Genomic DNA, 19,115 nt, shown 5'->3' with positions numbered 1-19,115 from the left:
GAAGTATAATTCTACTTCAGAGAACTTCACATATTTATGTTAAACTAATTCTAACAAATATATCAAACACATACTAATTTCTTATGGCTTCCTTATTCTATTTATTTTTTGTTTTATAAGAGAAAATTTCAAGAATTTTCTAAACATTGGCATATAGGGCTGGAGAGATGGCTCAGTGGTTAAGAACACTGACTGCTCTTCCAAAGGACCGGGGTTCAATTCCCAGCACACACATGGCAGCTCATAACTGTCTGTAACTCCAAGATCTGACACTCTCACACATATACACATGCAGGAAAAACAACAATGCATATACAATAAAAATAAATAAATTATAAAAAAATAGTTTTAAATTATTTTTATCCTAAGTGCTCACTATTAACCTTACCAATCATTGAACATGAAGGTCACTTATTTTCTGATGTCTTCTTTAATTTTTCTTCCTTGTCTTAATGTTTTCATTATACAAGTTTTTATTTGATTGATTAATTAGTATAAGATACTTTATTTTAGTTTGTGATGCTGTTGTGAGAGGTACTATTTCCCTGGTTTTTTTCTTTCACTATGTTTGTCATTTGCATATAGGAAGGCTACTAATTTTTGTATTTTAATTCCATATCCTGTTACTTTGCTGAAAGTGTTTATCAGCTGTAGAAGTTACACTGTACCCCTTGACGTCTTTTAGATGCAAAATTGTCACAGACACTGAGGACAAGTTGTAGAGGCTTTGCTTAACAAAGTTCCAAAGACCTCTGACTTCCCAACATGATCTATAGACATCCAGAACAGCTGCTCAGGCTTTACTTGACAAAGTTCCAAAGATCTTTGGCTGATCATCACTGCCCTTAAATATTATGTATGGTTCAGGTGTACTTTTGTCTAAAAACTACTTTTAAATCTACTTTTTCTCATAAAACTGTCTTTTTCTCTATTTCTCACTTTGACTATGAGCCTTCATGAAATGTATACTGGAAAACTTCTTTCAACAGAGAATATTAAAAGAAGAGGTGTCTTGCCGAAGTCTTGAGACAATGAGAAAGTCTTGTCTCTGACTTTTGTGATCAGCCAGGCAGAAAATGTTTGAAAAGAAAGTTAGGACTTTGCTATAACAGCACTTGCTTAGATATTGTTAGCTGTAGAAAAGTAAAATTAATTTCTTTAGAATCTGCTTTGAATTCAATAGAAGGTGGGCTTGAAACATCGTGCTTTACAGATATTTTATAATATAGGACCCCTTGGCACTTAGTTTAGGCTTGGATAGCTCACCTATTTTTTTTGGGACCGGAAGTAAGTCAAGCTTTTTCTGTGTTAAGAACATTTAATGTCAAGCTATATTGCTATGACAATCATGTAAAGACAATGGATTTTGCCCTGGAAAATATATGATTAAACTTTTCCAAGTATTGTTTAAGAAATAATAATCAGGTCATGCTGACTATTGATTGGAAATTGATTGATTTTTGCTATGTACCTTATTATAGCTTGTACAGAACTGTTTGTGTTTCTTTGTTAGATTGTTCTCTTGCTCTGTTGATTGTAAAAGATGACAAACTTATGATATAATCTGCAAGGAAAAAACTGAAATTCACTTTAAGTAAAGTACTGGGGTTGACCCAAGAGCAAGCAGAGGAAAAATAAAGTTCTCCTGGGCTAGAAGACCATTCAGTTTGCATGGCAATTTATGTCTGGGCCTCAATATTTCTTTTCTCTGTCTTTCTTCAATTTCACCTCAACAATTAGCTCCCTATAACTAATTCTTCATTAATAGTTGGTCTCTTTGGCCAGCTGTTCCCTGCCAGCTCAATTCTCCCTACCTCAGAACTACTAAGCTGTTCTATGGGATAAAATTAGATCATCTGCAAGTAAAGATGCTTTAATTCCTTCTTTCCTTGCTTGAATTCCTTTGCTCTCTTCCACAGCCAGACTTGAGGGCTTGTGTTTTTTCTCACTGTGTCATTTCACCCATTCCACCCAAAACTTTCTTTTCAAGCTTTCTTCTGAACAGGAAAGTCTCCTCTTGCTCAGTATGAATAGTCAGGGAAGCTACTGCTGGCTTACTCTCCTTCACAGAGATCATAGAGATGCCATTACAGGTTTCTGAATCTTATATTTGTTGAGGTCCATTCCCCCACCCTTCATGACATCTTCATGCAGCTGTCCAGGCCAGGCCCTGTGTTGTAGCCTGTAATCCCAGTACTTCTTAGTACCTGAAAGGCATGACGATCAGGAATTCAAAATCACCCCTGGCTCTACAGTGAGTTAAAGGCTGGTTTGGGGAACATTATCCAGTGTTAGGGGCCATAAAACAAGGAAGTTATCTACTTCTGTTGATTTGAGAAGCAGGAGAAGGAAGAGGAGGAGGTAGTGGAGGAGGAGGAGGAGGTGGCAAAGGAGGAGGAGGAGGAGGAGGAGGAGGAGGAGGAGGAGGAGGAGGAGAAGAAGAAGAAGAAGAAGAAGAAGAAGAAGAAGAAGAAGAAGAAGAAGAAGAAGAAGAAAGCTAGGAAACTCAGTCATTCAACCATTCTGGAAAATCTGTACATATCAAAGACTCTTCAAGGAAATCAGGACCAACCCACTATCTTTAAGGTTTTCTGTATTCATTGTGCTCTACCTAACTCATTAATATGTTTATAAAAATTAACTCATGGATATCTTTTGAAAATACTTTAAATATATGGCTTCTTTTCATTGTTTTCTAATAGTTTATATAATTAGAAGTTGAAACTCAGATATGAAAGATACCTACATTTGATAGAGGTAAATATAATAAAAGAAGCACATATGACAAAAAATGTAATCAATAATATATTACTATGTACATTTTTAATTATCTGGTGATAGCTTCAATGAAAACAAAAATGCCTTTGTAAGAGGTACACTGCAAAGTAAGAATCAGAGAATGTGACCAGAACAGAGATGGAATTCCCTTAAGAAAGGAGTGCAAAACAAAGTATACAAGGGGATTTTGATACTGTGAATAATGAGAGATGTTCTTTCCTAGAATTTTGAGAGGAAAGATTATCCCACACTTCAAAACTATTGACCTCGAGAACTATGAAATAATGTTGTAAGAAATATTGCTTGTGGTTAAATTATAATAACAGCAGACAAATATATCATATTTAGATTTAAACATGTAAATCTAAGGAGGAATATGATTTTACACAAGTTTGATGATGGAATTGCATGTTGGTTTTAAGAATACTGATTACAATGACAGGGTTTTATGAGAAAGAAAAGAAGCAAAGGCAAGAAGTAAGATATCTGAAGTTGGTGAAGAGTGTGCAATAAACAGCCATGCTGGCAATGCAAATCATTTCTAAATCTACAACACATTTGAAATTAATAACTTTTATTTTTACCCATAAACATGATATGTGTGACAAATAACTTTATTTTTAATATGAAGGCATTATTCATAGGTATATTATTATTCAGGTATATGATTTTGATGTGTTAAAATTGTGTGGAGACAACTTGAATTTTGATGGTTTTTCAATGGAAACTATTTCTCTAGAGAGTTTGCAGATCAGAAAAAAAATATATAATCTGGATCACTTTTTCCCCAGAAGGAAAAGTACCGTGTGTAGAATATGGACAAATGGTACCAGACATTATCATCAGATCTGTAGAACATCTAGTCCTTTCATATCCACTTTCATAACCATATCATGTTAACACTCCATCTTCTAATTCAGTTTAAACCATGTGATGTTTCCTATGTGTCTGACATTCACTATTACTGGCATGTTACAAGACACTTATGACATATTTTAAAAAGCAGGATTTCACTTATAATCTAAACTCATGCACAACATGAAGCAGAGAAAGTCCTTTAACAATAAATCATGTACTAGCACATTTTCTTTAAAAAATTTTTATGGTAATTTTACTTAAAATATCTATATCTTTTATTCACAAGCTCTTGTATAAACAAACAGTGCCCAGCCAATGCCAAATGTATAATAGAGACGCATAGCTATTGTCTATCATTGTATCTGTTATACACATGTCATACACCAAATAATGAAGTCACCACCATATCCATCATCTCAAAAGTGAACGCAGAGAAATTTTGTTGCAAAGCATAGACAAATATTCCATGAAGAAGGAAAGGAAGATCCCTAACATATGTAATTATCACTGTATGGCTGTAGAAGGACAGACTAAATCTCACTGGATCTGCAAAGTTTTTCTTAACTTCTAAAGCATGTGCTATGTTGGAGTCCCAAAAGTTCATATATTAGTGTTGTTCGCCAACCTGTGGCCTTATGTAGATAAGGCAGAAGCAATCAGGGGTGATGGTTAGAGGACAGACGTTTGATCACTGAGGACCTAAGGATATAGGGGATCCTGGCCACTGGCTGTTTCTTCTCCTTTTGTTCCTCGGTGCCTGCAGTGAAGAGTTTATGGACACAGACTCTTGCTGAATTATTTTGCTAACATGACAAGGACAAACATGGACCAAAACCTCTGAAATGTGCATGGAAACAAATCTTTTCTTCTTTTAAGTTGATTGCTAGATATTTCGACACAGTGAGCAATAATTGACCAACACAGGATGTTCCCCACTTCAGTACACTTTACCAAGATGATTAGTGTTAACACTCTGTGTAGAAAGCCTAAATTGTGACCAAATGTAAAACACTGGTGGGTGATTCTTTCCTCATGGAAGGCTGTGATGGTTTTATCACCACAAAATGTGTTAAAGGATTGTAAAATTCATAAATATTTCACTAGATAAGGTACCACCATGTAGGTAAAATAATGTACTGACAACATTCTCTTTTTATTGTTGTTTCATTTAATCATGTAAGTATTGGTACTTTAATTAAAAATTATGGTAAAGTATTAGTTAATATATAACCGTTAGAATGAAATATTTCTTCCAAATTTTTTTCTCCTTTATTAATTTATTCTTGTTACATCTCAATGGTTATCCCATCCCTTGTATCCTCCCATTCTTCCCTCCCTCCCATTTTCCCCTTATTCCCCTCCCCTATGACTGTTCCTGAGGGGGATTACCTCCCCCTCTATATGATCATAGGGTATCAAGTCTTTTCTTGGTAACCTGCTGTCCTTCCTCTGAGTGCCACCAGGTCTCCCCCTCCAGGGGACATGGTCAAAGGTGAGGCACCAGAGTATGTGAGAAAGTAATATCCCACTCTCCACTCTACTTTGGAGAGTGTTCTGTCCATTGTCTAGATCTGGGTAGGGGTTTAAGGTTTACCACCTGTATTGTCCTTAGCTGGTGCCTTAGTTTGAGCGGGACCCCTGAGCCCAAATCTGCCTATCATAATGTTCTACTTGTAGGCTTCTAGGACCCTCTGGATCCTTCTACTTTGCCATTCTCCCATGCTTCTCTCATCTAGAGTCCCACTAGAATGTCCTCCACTCTGTCTCAGTTTCCTGGTAAGTGAAGGCTTTGGTGGGACATGCCCCTTGGGCTAATATGCAGATATAAGTGAGTATATACCATTTGAGTCTTTCTGCTTCTGGGTTAACTCACTCATTATGATCATTTCTAGCTCAATCCATTTATCCACAAATTTCGGGAATTCCTTGTTTTTAATAGTTGAATAGTATTCCATGGTGTATATGTACCACAGTTTCTTTATCCATTCTTCTATTGAGGGACACTTAGTCTGTTTCCATGTTCTGGCTATTATGAATAAGGCTGCTATGAACATGGTTGAGCAAAGTTTCCTGTTGTGTGCTGGTGCATCTTCTGGGTATATTCCAAGGAGTGGAATAGCTGGGTCTTGAGGAAGCCCTATTCCCATTTTTCTGAGATAGCACCAGATATATTTCCAAAGTGGCTGTACTAGTTTGCATTCCCACCAGCAATGAAGGAGTGTTCCTCTCTCCCCACATCCTCGCCAGCATGTGGTGTCGCTTGAATTTTTGATCTTAGCCATCCTGACGGGTGTAAGATGGAATCTCAGAGTTGTTTTGATTTGCATTTCCCTGATGATTAAGGAGGTTGAGCATTTCTTTAAGTGTTTATCAGCCATTTGATATTCCTCTGTTGAAAATTCTCTGTTTAGTACCAAGCCCCATTTCTCAATTGGGTTATTTGGTTTGGTGGTGTTTAATTTCTTGAGTTCTTTATATATTTTGGATATTAGACCTTTGTCAGATGTAGGGTTGATGAAGATCATTTACCAGTCTGTAGGCTGTCGCTTTGTTCTCTTGACAGTGTCTCCTGCCTTTTATGGGACTCCTCTGTAAGTGAGTGAGTGGTTCTCTGATTCTTGTACCTTCTCTTGGGTTCTTTTACTTCTGTTGTTTGTCTTGTCCAGATTCAATGTTGTTTTTGTTTTACCGTATTATGTTTTATATGGTTATGTTTTCACCCTTATTTCTTAGAAGCCTATTCTTTTTAAAATGACAGACAGAAAAGGGAGTGGAGGAGAGGTAGGGAGGAACTGGATGCAGTAGAAGTAGAGGAAACTTGTTATAATTAGATTTTTTTTTCATGAGAAAAAGACCTCTTTTCCATAAATGAGGAAAAAAATAATCAATTTCAAGATTAGAGAGAAGAAGGATAGATTATATACAGATAGATGATAGATAGATAAATAGATCAATAGATAGATAATTGGAAGACTGACAACAACAACAACAACAACAACAAAACCCATCTAATTGGCTGATGATGATAACCTGAAAAAAATAGATAAGCAAGTTCTTTTATGGCAGTCCATTGGAGGTCCAAACGACAGTACAGTGTCCCATTGCCTGAGGCTTCCATGTAAAAAAACCAAAAACGTAGCAGAAAGGTAAAATCATCAAATTTGCTTGCAGATATATAACGAAAACTGAGGGTGCATGTTTAAGGCTTCCTTAAGGCCTTAAGACAGGCAGCTGGAATTCCTCATCTGGATTCCAGGAAGAGCAGAGAAATCAACTGAAAGATCATCTATAGCAAATTTATCTTTCGAGATGGAACAGGGGAGCAATCGGAAACTCCAGCGTACTGTTTCAGCTTTCCCGCTGGAAGTCGAGAGCACTGATTGGATCATGTGATCTCTATCTGTTGCTATTTGTTCTATTACTTAGAAGTTTCATCCAAGAGTAGTCTTACAGGGGAGGTCCAGATGGCTGCCATTAAGTAGCTAGCTGCCCTAGACGATTAATGCTAGATACCTGAAGGCCTGAAATAATGTTCTGCTGTCAATCAGTCAATCAGTCAGTCAGGCAGTCAGGCAGGCAGTCAGTCTGTCTGTCAGCCATTTATATAGCTATCTCTTACTTGCTATTTGTTCTTTCACTTTTCTTGCTGGATATTTTGTAAACTCATTCAAATGGAAAAATATGACCCTTGTAGGTCATTCTCTGGACTCTATAGAATGCCAGACACAGTTTAAATTAAATTGAATGGACTAGGCATACTATATTTAAAGATATATATGTATGTAAATATACATACACTTATGCAATAACAATTAGAAAAAATGAATCAGAGAACATGGAAAAGACTGTTGGAAGAAAGCACAAGAGAATTATAGTCATATTGTAATCTCAAAATTTATGAAAGTACAAAGTAATTGAAAGCAACCATTTTCTGTCATTTGGTGGCATGATCTTTTCTCCCACTAGATGGCTGCAATCCTAGGACTACAACTCAAACTGAAATGCCACAACATAATAAAGTGGACTTAAACCTCTGAAATAATATTACAAAAATTGAAAGGGTTGATCTTAAAAACAATATAATGTAATGCAAGGACTGAAGATTTACAGAAATCACCCCTAATTATATGGAAACCTTAGCCAATAACATATAGCAAACCAGACTTTATGAAGCAGTGAAGGACAGTTATTAAATTCCAGAATCCTACATCTTGTTTACAGCATCATTTGTGGTTCCATGGATGTGGGGTCTTTATGATTCACTGCGGGGCAGTTTACAAATCCTCTTTAGACACAGTGTTATTACAGAGGTAACAGAATCTCCTTCTACCTGATAACTTCATTGGGGAGATCAGAAAAGAGCAAATTGTTGATATTTTAAAGGCTTGCTTACAAAAATAACAGTATTCTTCATTGTCTTATTTCTGTTTGATGAATGGTAATTTGATTGAAATGGAAAAAGTTACTCATTTGGATGTATCTTGTCTGTGAAGATGGAATCAACCCCATACAGACTCAAAGCTGTTTAAGAGTCTATCTGGAGCTTTGTCCTGGTCAGTGGCTTTGTTTTTTTGTTGAGTTTCATTTTGAAACCTCATCTTGTTACATTTATTATATACATATTTTTAAAATGAATTTTTCCTTCAAATTATATTTTAGAGACTTTTTGATATAAAGAGCAGAGAAACCTCTTTTATTTAATTTTTCCTCATTTGATTATCAGAAACTATTTTCAGGAATATATTGGTTTTTACATTCAAAAGGTTTAGTCTTCACTTAAAATATGTTTCTAGTTCATTTTCCATTTGTAATGTTTTATTAAAAATTTAAAACAAATTTATAATTTTCTCATATACTTATGGCAGATAAATACATTTGACCAGAAAATGCATGCTTCCAATCTGTTTCCACTTACCTTCACCTTCGGCAGTAGACAGCCATGAACTTAGGAGGACGCTGGCTAAGAGCAACATGCTACAGAGCCCCATCTTCTAAAGCCCACAGCAGTCCAGCTGTGGTGTTGCTTCTGGGAGCCCTGTTATTAACAATGCTGTGCATGACCTTGAATTTCAAAACATTACTGGCAGCTAGTTTGGTAAATACCAAAGTTCACAAGGCAGGGAAAAACCAAGAAATTTCCAGTCAGTGTTTTCACATTAACAGTCTAACATAATCATTTTACACTTATTAACCAAAGTAATAACATTCAAATACTTTGTGCCAGTCTCCTAGACAATGAAACTGAAGTATTCAGAAAGGAAGATGAGAGATAAGACTTTCTTTTGCCTTCTTATGGGCATGGGTAGCTGGGTAGGACTGTTGGTTGATTTTCTGCTTTGAAACGCACAGCAGCGTCTGGAACCATGATTGCTAGTTCTCAGTTCTGAACACTTCAGCTTAGGGTCTTCTGGGCCCTATGATGCTGAACACATTGACATGGTGTCTTCCATAGTATAAACTTATCTTCCACATTTCAGGGCAACAAAGTACAATAGCAATAGTCTATAATGTTATTTGTTTAGCAATTTTTTATTATGTTTTTTTTTACATATACTTTTACACTATTACACATAATAAAACAAACTACCTACACAAGAAGAACATGTTTTGAGTTCCGTAAGACAACCTTGACCAAGAACTCAAAAGAGTGCTTCTTGTGCCTAGAATTAATGTGTTTGTGAGATGGTTTTGGTTCTTGGAGTGAGTATTGTCACCTTAGGTGGAACATTCTATGTACAATATATATTTATATTCACACAAAGAATTGTATGTGCTACTGTATGTACATATGTATGTACAGTCTTACATAAATTATAGTTTACTTTTGGTGGTGAGGAGTGGGCAGAATGATTCTTAGGACTTTTCCCTGAATATATACTGCTATTTCAATGGAGCAAAGCTTCAATAGCGCTAACGATTTTCATAAATACCCTTATACACACATGCATATTGGGTGGATGGAGCAAACTTGAACAAGCAAGCACCAACCATTTTACACACACACACACACACACACGCACGCACGCACGCACGCATGCACGCACGCACACACACAAACACACTCATTTTGTGGGTGGAGCAAGGGTACAAAACTTCAATATGTTTTTTTTCTCCCACAGCTTGTATATCCCAGCAAAGCCTTTCAATCAGTACAAAATCACAATGTGGTTATATTCTATTTTTCTGAAAGTGAATAATTACAACAAGCATGTATAAGAAAAGTATGTTCCACATACCCTCAGATGAGCAAATGTTTTATGTATTATGGATGAAATGTGAAAACCAAATTATTCCCAAGAACCCACATACATTTGTAACTGAGCTATATGTTGTCTACTAACAAAGTATAAGCAAGCAAGGTAAATCTTTAAGTCAGTTTCCTTTAATATCAGGCTACAATTTGCAGTTACAAGGAGATATCATTTTTTAAAAAGTCAGCTTATAAGAAATCTTAAAGAATCACAAATATAAACTTTTATATAAAAAGCAATCAGCCATTTCTACTTTAAATCCTCAAAGTACACGTCTACTTGGTAACAATTTTCATTAAATAATATCAGGAAGCTGAGGGCAAAAATGGGTACAAGATGTCAGGCAGTGCTAATTAGGGTATTGTTCTTGCTCTCTAACCTCAAAATGTCCCCAGCTCAACTATTAAAATTATACTTTTCTGAACTTCAAATTGTTCCTCAAGATTTTCTTCATGAGAGCCACTGACAAAAGCATCTTAGCCTTACTTTCTGGAACTATTTAGATCAAATTGAAATTCTGTAAAATCATTAATTCCCTTAAACAGTATTATTTTATGAATGCTCATGTTCATATTGACCTGCAGGAAAATTGCCCAATAAAGCGGGCTATCACCCAGGAAACAATCACACCAGACTATAGGCACTGAGGGTCTCCCTACACCCAATCACTCCGTGCCAGGTATATGAAGAATACAGTAATGAAAAACATGAGAAGGCACATCAACAACAAGAAAGAAACTGGAGACAGAGCCCCTGGGGCTTGCCTCTCCGAGGTACAAACACTGCAGCTGAGCAAAATCATCTCCAGGAAGCTCAGTTGCCCACTGCAGGCCCACTGAGTGGAGATTTGAGGTTTAATATGGAAGCTTCTCACAACTTAAAAAAAACAAGGTGTCAAAAGTTTGTTTGAATGGTTGGCTCAAGCGCTAATCAAAAGATGACCCACTGAAAAGGAGCTAGAGATGCCTGATAGTCCTTGTCTTAGTGTTGATGAAGAGATTTTAAAGCTCAGGGAAATTGCAAGTCTAGATTTAATACACCAATGAAAACCTAACCCTACACTATGGGAAGGCCCAGAAACATGCCCATTACTAATCTTTTATGACACAAAATGGTGAAAGGGGCACATAAACATTTGAAGAGTTTTACTGTCGGATTATTTTCCTTGTCCCTGACTTTAGGTTTGGGTGAATGAAATGCAATGGGTTTAATTGTGTCAGAAGTACCAGGGAACCAGTAGGAGGGCTGAATCAACAAAGGCAAGGTGATCCTAGTTATCTTAAGGGGCAGCATAGACAAAGTATTGCTTGCTCATCATGGCCTGAACATGATGGTCAGTATAGGAAAAGATATTTTATGGAGGATCTCCTCATATGGACAGTTGATACTGACTTATCAATCATGGTGTTCCCAGGCATGAAATAGGTAAGAACCCTATTGAATATTTGTTCCATCTGTATAAGCAGGAAAATTCTCAAACAAATAGGAAAAGGCTACATTGGATCATTGCAAAAGGCAGTCGAGGCCAGTAAATCAATTTTCAAGCTTGAGCCAGTTTGTAGACTCAGAACCCCTTGAATGAAGGAACAGCCAGATTCTTCTGAGTAACTCTGTACTGGGAGGAGGAAACAACCAGACTTCCCAGGGTCTATTGGATAGTGGTTCTGAATAGCTGCTGATTTAAAGAAATCCCATTATGGCCCATTAGTTAAAATAGGACTTACAGAAATCACATGATTAACAGAGTTTGAGTTAATCTAGTTGGCTGAAGTCTGACTTGCAATTTGTCCAGTGGGTCCACAAACTCAACCTGAGATTATTTCCCCATTTTCAGAATTTATTATTGAGATGAATATGCTTCCAGGTCATCAGAGTTCTTAAATTGGTTCTATGGCCTGTAGAGTGAGGGCTACTAAAGGCTAAAAGGAAGCCTTTAGAGTTGTCCCTGGCAAGGAGCAATTGTGACTGCAAAACAGTATCATATTCATTGAGAAACTGCAGATATTAGTGCCATCATCAAGGACTTGAAAGATGCATGGCTTCTGGTTCCTACCACATCTCCCGTTAACTCTCCTCTCTAGCCAGTGCAGGAGACAGAATGATAGCTGATTATTGAAAACTCCATCAGTTAGTGACTCTGAATTCAGCTGCTATACCAGATATAGTGTCTTCCCTTGATAAAATTTACTCATCTATTGGTAGATGATATGGCGATTTTGATCTAGAAAATGGCTTTTTGTTGTTACCTATCCATAAGGACCAGCAGAAACAATTTTCTTTAAGTTGGTCAAGTTAGCAATAGATCTTTACAGGTTTCCCTCAAGCATATGTTAACTCATCTAGGGTCCTGACTTAATTAGAATCTGTAGTGTTTTGAATAAGAATAACCTTGTAGGCAAGCCTCCTCAACAGGTCTAGGCTGCTGTGCAGGCTGATCTACTACTTGGATTATATGATCTAGCAGACTCTATGGTACTTGAGGTTTTTGTGGCAGATAGGGATTCTGTTTGGAGCTTTTGAGGCCTTTGGGATTTTGGAGCAAGGCACAACTATCATCTTCAGACAAAGACTGTTCTTGTCTTCCTATTGCACTTTAGTGTTCATGAGAACTGAGATGCCCATGATGAGCTGGGTGTTATCTGACCCACAGAGTCATAAAGTAGGATGTGCGCAACAGCAATATATTATCAAATTATATACGTGATTGGACCTGAGCAACTCCTGAAGACAGAAACAGGGCAAATACCTGAAGAAGTTGGCCAAATATGTCTACTCCTGTTATAATGCTGTCTTCTGACAAGTATGCACCTATAGCCTCATTGATTGAGTCAGGAAGAGATGACTAGGGCCTGATTTATGGATGGTTCTGCCTGTTATGTAGGCATCTCCCAGATGTAGAAAGCTGCAGCATTACAAACTGTTTCTGACACAACCCTGAAAGACAGTGTTAGGGGAAGTCATCACACTGAGCAGAACTTCAGGCAGAGCACATAGTCATACATTTTAATAGGAAAGAAAAATGGCCAGTTGTGTAATTGTTCACTTATTTATGGGCTGTAGCTAATGGATTGGTTGGAAGGTCAGGGACTTGGGAAAAAACATGATTAGACAATTAGTGAGAAAGAGACCTGGGGAGAAAGACCAGTGTGGACAGATCTCTGCAAATGGTCAAAGAATGTGAAGAACTTGTGTCCCATGTATATTCTCATCACAAAGTGACTTCAGTCGAGCAAGAGTTCCATAATTAAGTATCTTGGATCATTCATTCTGTGGAAGTCAGCCTCTTTTTCCAGCCATCCTTATCAATGTTCAATGGGCCCATGAACATAGGGGAGGTGGTGCCAGAGATGAAGGCTGTGCATGGGCTTAACAACATGGACTTCCACTCACCAAGACTGCCCTGGATAGCACTGCTGAGTGCTAGATCTGACAAGAGCACAGACCAAGACTGAGCCCAGATATGACATCATTTCCTGTGGGACCAGTCAGCAACCTGGAGGCAGTTTGACTACTTGGGCCACTTCCTTTGTGGAAAGATCAATAGTTTGTCCTTACTGGTGTGGATACTTATTCTGGTTATAGATATGCATTTCCTGCAAATAATGCTTCTGCCAAACCACCACCTGTGGGCTTTCAGAATCCCTTATTCACCATCATGGAATTCAGTATTGCCTCTGACCAAGTATCTCACTGTGCAGTCAGAGAAGTGTGACATTGTAAGCCAGCTCCAATTAAATGCTTTTCTTAAGAGTTGCTGTGTACATGGTGTCTCATCACAGCAATAAAATCCTAACTAAGACATCAGGAAAGGCCATGTGACAAATTTTTGAAACAAGGATTATAGTTGACATGAGTGCTTCTGTTGTGATTGGCTAAGAATGCATTAGTACACAGATTTCAGTCCCCCCCCCTATTTTTATGGTGTTTTGTAACATCTAATAAGAGAGCATCGATGGTTATCATATTGAAGTTTGAGATACTAATAGATTGACTACAAAAGTTCTATTCTTTTCTAAATCAACAATGCAGTTCCATTTGTACATAGAATAGCTGTATTTAAGTGTTATTACTACGTGGTTATGGTGTTCATTTTGAGATTAATCATGGTGCATGGAGATATGACAGTGTGTAAAGTTGACAAAGGTTCCTTTGTCATGGGTGTTCCTGGTTGTCAGCTTAACTACATTTCAGGATAAACTACAATTCTTAGAGTTGGCACACACCTCTGAGAGATTTTTTCCCACCTTGTTTGAAGTGAGTGAATCAATTCTAGTCTATACCTTTGAGGTAGGAGGACAAACACCTTTGGTCTGGATTTGATGCAGGAAGACCTATGTCTTTAATCCCAATTTTAAGGAGGGAAGACACATCTTTCATCTGGGCCACACATTCTTCTGGAAGCTTATATGAGGACATAGAAGTATGTGCTGTAGTCTTTTGATCTTTCCCTTCTTGCCCCTGCCCTTGCCCATTCTTCACTGGCATTAAAGCCTATTTCTTTGGGATGGCCAACAGAGATATACAGACTCAGGGACTATGCAACCATTGGATTCTTGCACTTTCCATATATAGTCAGCCATTGTTGGATAGCTGGCATGCATCCTGTAAGTCATTCTGATAAATCATATGTATATTCAAGCTCTGCCCAGTGTAGCACACAATCTCTTTTGGTGCTTATGGATGAAGATGTAGAACTCTCAGATTCTCCAACATCATGTCTGCCTGGACAGTGTAATGGTGCCCACCATAGTGATAATGGACTAAACATCTGAAATTGTAAGTCAGCCACAATTAATTATTTTTCTTTATGAGAGTTGTCTCGGTCATGGTGGTTTCTTCACAGCAATAAAACCTTAACTAACACAGTGCTCACTGCCTATAAGTAATACAGAATATTTATAGCTTTTAATGTCAATATTAGGACAGTGATGGAATCATATACCAAGTTAAAATCTTAATCCCTTTGTATAATTGCTTGAATATTTCAACATACCAAATTAATAATTTATAAGTTCATATGCGAAAAGTCTCTTATATTTATTTATTGTTACAGAAGTAGTATGTGCTGGTTATCTATAGTCTTTATTAATGTTAAATTTGACATTTTGGTTGTTACATATTTTTTAAATCATTCTGATTTGAAGACTGAGACAATATGTCTTCCATTTACTATGAACCATAACCTCAGATCAAAAGGTATCTAGAAAGATTTGAGAGAGTGCTGTACAGAAATAGACATTAAAGAAGCTATGTCTCTTTTTGCCATTGATTTTTGTGCTAGGATACATCACACTTTGGATTAGCAGTTTTAATGCACTGCTCTGTATTTGCGGCAACAGTCTCTCATGTTCCAAATTAATTATCATGTATCAACAAAAGTTTATACTTGTGAGAAGAAATGAGTTAAACAATACTTCAAATGTAAATCAAAATTGTATTAGTAATGTGTGTGTCCATATGTAAACAAAAGTTCAACCCTAATGATAGCGTTTTCTGCAAGTGGGGTAATTGATGTGACCATCAACGCAAGTTGTACGAAGTGGAGGTGACCCTGTTGCCAGTATGTATCCACTTTTGCACTTAAATTCAATATAATCCCCTGTTGTGGAATAAATCTTTTCCTTTCGTCTCCATTTGAGCGTTAGGTTATGTTTTTCCATAATTTCTTCTGGTATTACACATGCATCTGAAAGATAAAATTACCAAAGTTCATTAAGTAGTACATAAACCTACTGAAACCCAGCTTTTGAGCATTATTTCTCAAACTATTTTAAAAATCTGTATAAAAGCAGCACATTTAATTATTTTATATTGAGTGGCAAGTGAGGTTAACACAATATGTTTGGTGTGATAATTAAATTTCAGCAAAAAGGATTCCTGGTATCAATGAAATAAGACACTTGGATTTCAGGACATTCATGGTTGGGTGCATTGATTTATATATTTGGTAAAGGTACAAAAATTGAAGTTTGGCATGGTTACAATATTCAGATCTAATGTTCAATGAGATGACTGTAGTTAAATACTACAATTATAATACTGTGACTCTAATGCCAAATCATAGCTACCATTGTAATACTCACGATTTGCACACAAAGTTGTAACTCTGAAGTGATTACCATTCATGAACTTTATTTTGATAGTTTCAAAGCATAACTCTATCACATTACCACACATGACAAGTGACAAGCCTGACTGGAAAGTGTCTACCCTAACAACCACGCTAGTCTCTAGTGTTACATTATTAGCAAAGCAGGATGGCATAGCATCCTAGAACAAGGTGTCTCCCACAAATGCATTTCTTGTGGTACCCTGTCCCACAAACATACGATCCTGTAGTACTGAGAAAGCTTTGACTCAGTGATACAGAGTGGGAGAAACGTTTTGGGTCATGTTCTTGTGCACTGTGTATTCAAATGCTGATTTCTGTGCCAAGATACCTGGTTGCAGTACACAAGCCAGTATTGTTATTTCTAAGAAGACTCTCCTTGGCTCAGTATTGTGTAAAAATTATTCTCCATTATCTCTCATTGGCTAATAAAGAGTTGAACAGCCAATAGCTGAGCAGGAGCATTAGTGCTGAACTTTCAATCTCAGAGAAAAGCTGAGGAAGACTATAGAAAGAGGTCCCCATGAGGCGTTTGCATGAAGCAGGCAGATGGAGCAGAAGCAGACCAGGCAAGTCTAAGTTGGCAAGTAACATGGGCACGTGGCTGGCAAGAAGCCAGAGTAGTATATCAGGTTACAATACATCAATATCTGCCCAACTGTGGTGTTATAAAACTTACTAATGAATCTAATAGGTCTCTGTGTCATTAGTTATGAGCTACAATGGGAGTATATTTTTTTTAAAAAAGCAAAAACCAAAGAAGCCAAAATGTATTTTTCTTTCTACATGTGGCACTTAATGTTTGGCTAGAAATGTAAGTATAGAGCTTTTAAAACACACACACACACACACACACACACACACACACACACACAAAACACAAACCAACAAACCAAATAACAAAAGCTAAGAAAACTTCCACACTTGGAAGCCAGAGAAAAAATACACAGTTTTGGCAGAAAGAAAAAAAAAATGATTTCTTAGCATCCACAGGGCCTGGTAGCCAGGACAGCTAGTGACTTCTGTGTGTGGTAAAAGTGGTGGTTTTTTCCCAAGCTTTGTGCTTTGTGAGGTTCAGGAGGAGGGCGTAAGAGGACCAGCTGTGGGTTGGCATGGGCTGGGCTACACACCCAAGAGTGCTGTGCTATAGGAAAGGTTATGCCTATGCCTATACCTGGCACAGAGAGGCTGACTCCAGCCTGCTTAACTCTGAGGCTCCAACGATAGCCCAGCCTTGACTTTTTAAGACCGAGTCTTTGGGCAGCAGCAGGGAAGGATTGGCTGACTGCAGAGAGGACCAGCAAAGCCAACTGTGGCAGCATAGGAACCTGAACAAAGCCAAGCTCATTTCCCTGGCTAGGCTGTCTGGCTCCTTAGCTGACCCTGTTAGAAAAAGGAGCACAGGAGTAGCTAACTCAGCTGATGGATTCCAGAGCTGTACTCTCTGTCTCTCTGTCTCTGTCTCTCTTTGTCTCTTTCTGTCTCTCTGTCGCTATCTCTCTCCCTCCCTCCCTCCCTCCCTCCCTCCCCCCTCCCTCCCCTCCTATCCCTTCTACCTCTTTGCTCTTCCTCTCCCCTCCCCCCTCCCAGCCACAGCTACAGATATGTTTAGATGGCAGTAAAGCCTTCATCTTGGGAGTCTGAGCACAGCTGGGGACCAGGCACAGAGTGAAGTCTGAGTTGAACAGCAGAAGCCAGAGAGAACACAGAGAAGAAATTCAACACAACCAAACTTCTGACTCGGTAGAACTGTCTGGAATAATGCTTAAATGCTAAAGAAGGAAAGAGAGTGGGTATAAAAATTCATAATCTGATATAAGTAATTTCAAATTTAAAAATTGAAAAGAATAATCCATGGAAAGATGGAAAAGAGTTTAGAGAAAATTAAATTCAGAAAAAGATATTGAGTTAAAAAGCAATAAAAGATATAAATAAATATACAAAGCAAAATCTCCAATGAAAGGAAAAAGAATAAAAAAGGTCTCCAAAAAAAGTTTCCAAAGAAGGAGAAAAATATAAAGCCTCTATAAAAGGAGAGAGAAAGAAAAAATAGATTGAAATGATTTCAAAGGTATATTGATGTTGAAGAAAGTAAACAAACTGCATATGGACAGTCATAGCAAAATTCTAAGTTTAGATTATAAAGTAAAGTCTCCAGAGTTAGTGTTAGCAGAGAGTTAGAGAGATTTAGAAAATAATTTCAATATTGAAAAATGGAAAATACTGTGCAATTGGGCATTTGAAATCCATATAGTTTTGCCTGTACATAGAAATAATTATAATTTTAGTAATGATTGCAATTTTATATATTCTCCTTAAGAAAGATCAGAAGAAAGCAGGCATGGAGAAGGAAAAGACTGAAAAATTAATGCTAGAGCAATGGAATATTGGTTGACAAGTCCTGTGATTCAGAATAAAGGATCTTCAGAGGAATCCAATCTGGAACCTACAGCAAGAGCAAAAATGATCATAGTTCCAAGTTAGAAATCTACAAAGGACTAAGGATGTTACAGAAAGGCAGCCTATAGCCATGGAAAATGAAAAAAATCTTCAGTTATACACCAACATGGTCAGACTGCATATTATATTTACATTGTCAAGGATCATTTAATAGATGAAGACCTATATGCTTCATCTATATAAAAATACAGGTTGGGTTCAGTAATGTCACCTTAGAGCAATGTGATACAATAGTCTATGTGCTTACTTTGTGTAGAATTTGGAAAATTAAAACATGCATACCATGCCATAGAGCCATATTCAGAATTCCTTGAATTCTGAAAAGAATGAGTCTGAGATTGCACACTTATTAAACGTGGTGGCTATCATAGAAATGCCTTAATAGATTAAAGTTAATGATAATACAACATATGTATCCAGTAAAGTACAACACTGTTTTAGACAGTATGGCATAAAAATGTTACAGATATATTTTACAATCCTACAGGACAATCAATTATGGAGAAATCTAACAAAACTTTAAAGAAAACACTCATAGAGCAGAAGGGGGATACAGGATCTTCCATAGATAGGTTAAGTAATGCTCTATTGAATTTGAAATTTTTAAATGTCTAATGAGACAGGTATCACAAGTCCTGAAAAAGTGGATTTTAGAAAGG

The 19,115-nt window shown here is 37.2% G+C and overlaps 2 protein-coding genes across 3 annotated transcripts in view; both read right to left on the bottom strand.

Moving 5' to 3' along the window:
- The window catches only part of LOC311586686 (complement factor H-like), a 42,754-nt gene extending 34,086 nt beyond the window's left edge, over positions 1-8,668 (bottom strand). The window contains exon 1 of the mRNA XM_084762817.1: positions 8,552-8,668. Coding sequence (XP_084618943.1) covers positions 8,552-8,624 — 73 coding nt within the window. The 5' untranslated portion in view covers positions 8,625-8,668. The remainder of the gene's footprint in view (positions 1-8,551) is intronic.
- Positions 1-19,115, bottom strand: part of LOC311586565 (complement factor H-like) — a 168,165-nt gene that overhangs the window by 71,341 nt on the left and 77,709 nt on the right. Inside the window, exon 22 of one of the 2 annotated variants that reach the window (XM_084762631.1) lies at positions 14,951-15,573. The exons of the other annotated variant lie outside the window; for it this stretch is intronic. Within the exon in view, the coding sequence (XP_084618757.1) occupies positions 15,365-15,573 (209 nt within the window). The 3' untranslated portion in view covers positions 14,951-15,364. Of the gene's footprint in view, positions 1-14,950; positions 15,574-19,115 lie in introns of those variants that run through there. 2 annotated transcript variants of the gene reach the window in all.

This window comes from Acomys minous (genome assembly GCF_964271855.1).
Source record: "Acomys minous genome assembly, chromosome: 1".
Lineage (NCBI taxonomy): Eukaryota > Metazoa > Chordata > Mammalia > Rodentia > Muridae > Acomys > Acomys minous.
This window is presented reverse-complemented; position numbering and strand designations above follow the sequence as displayed.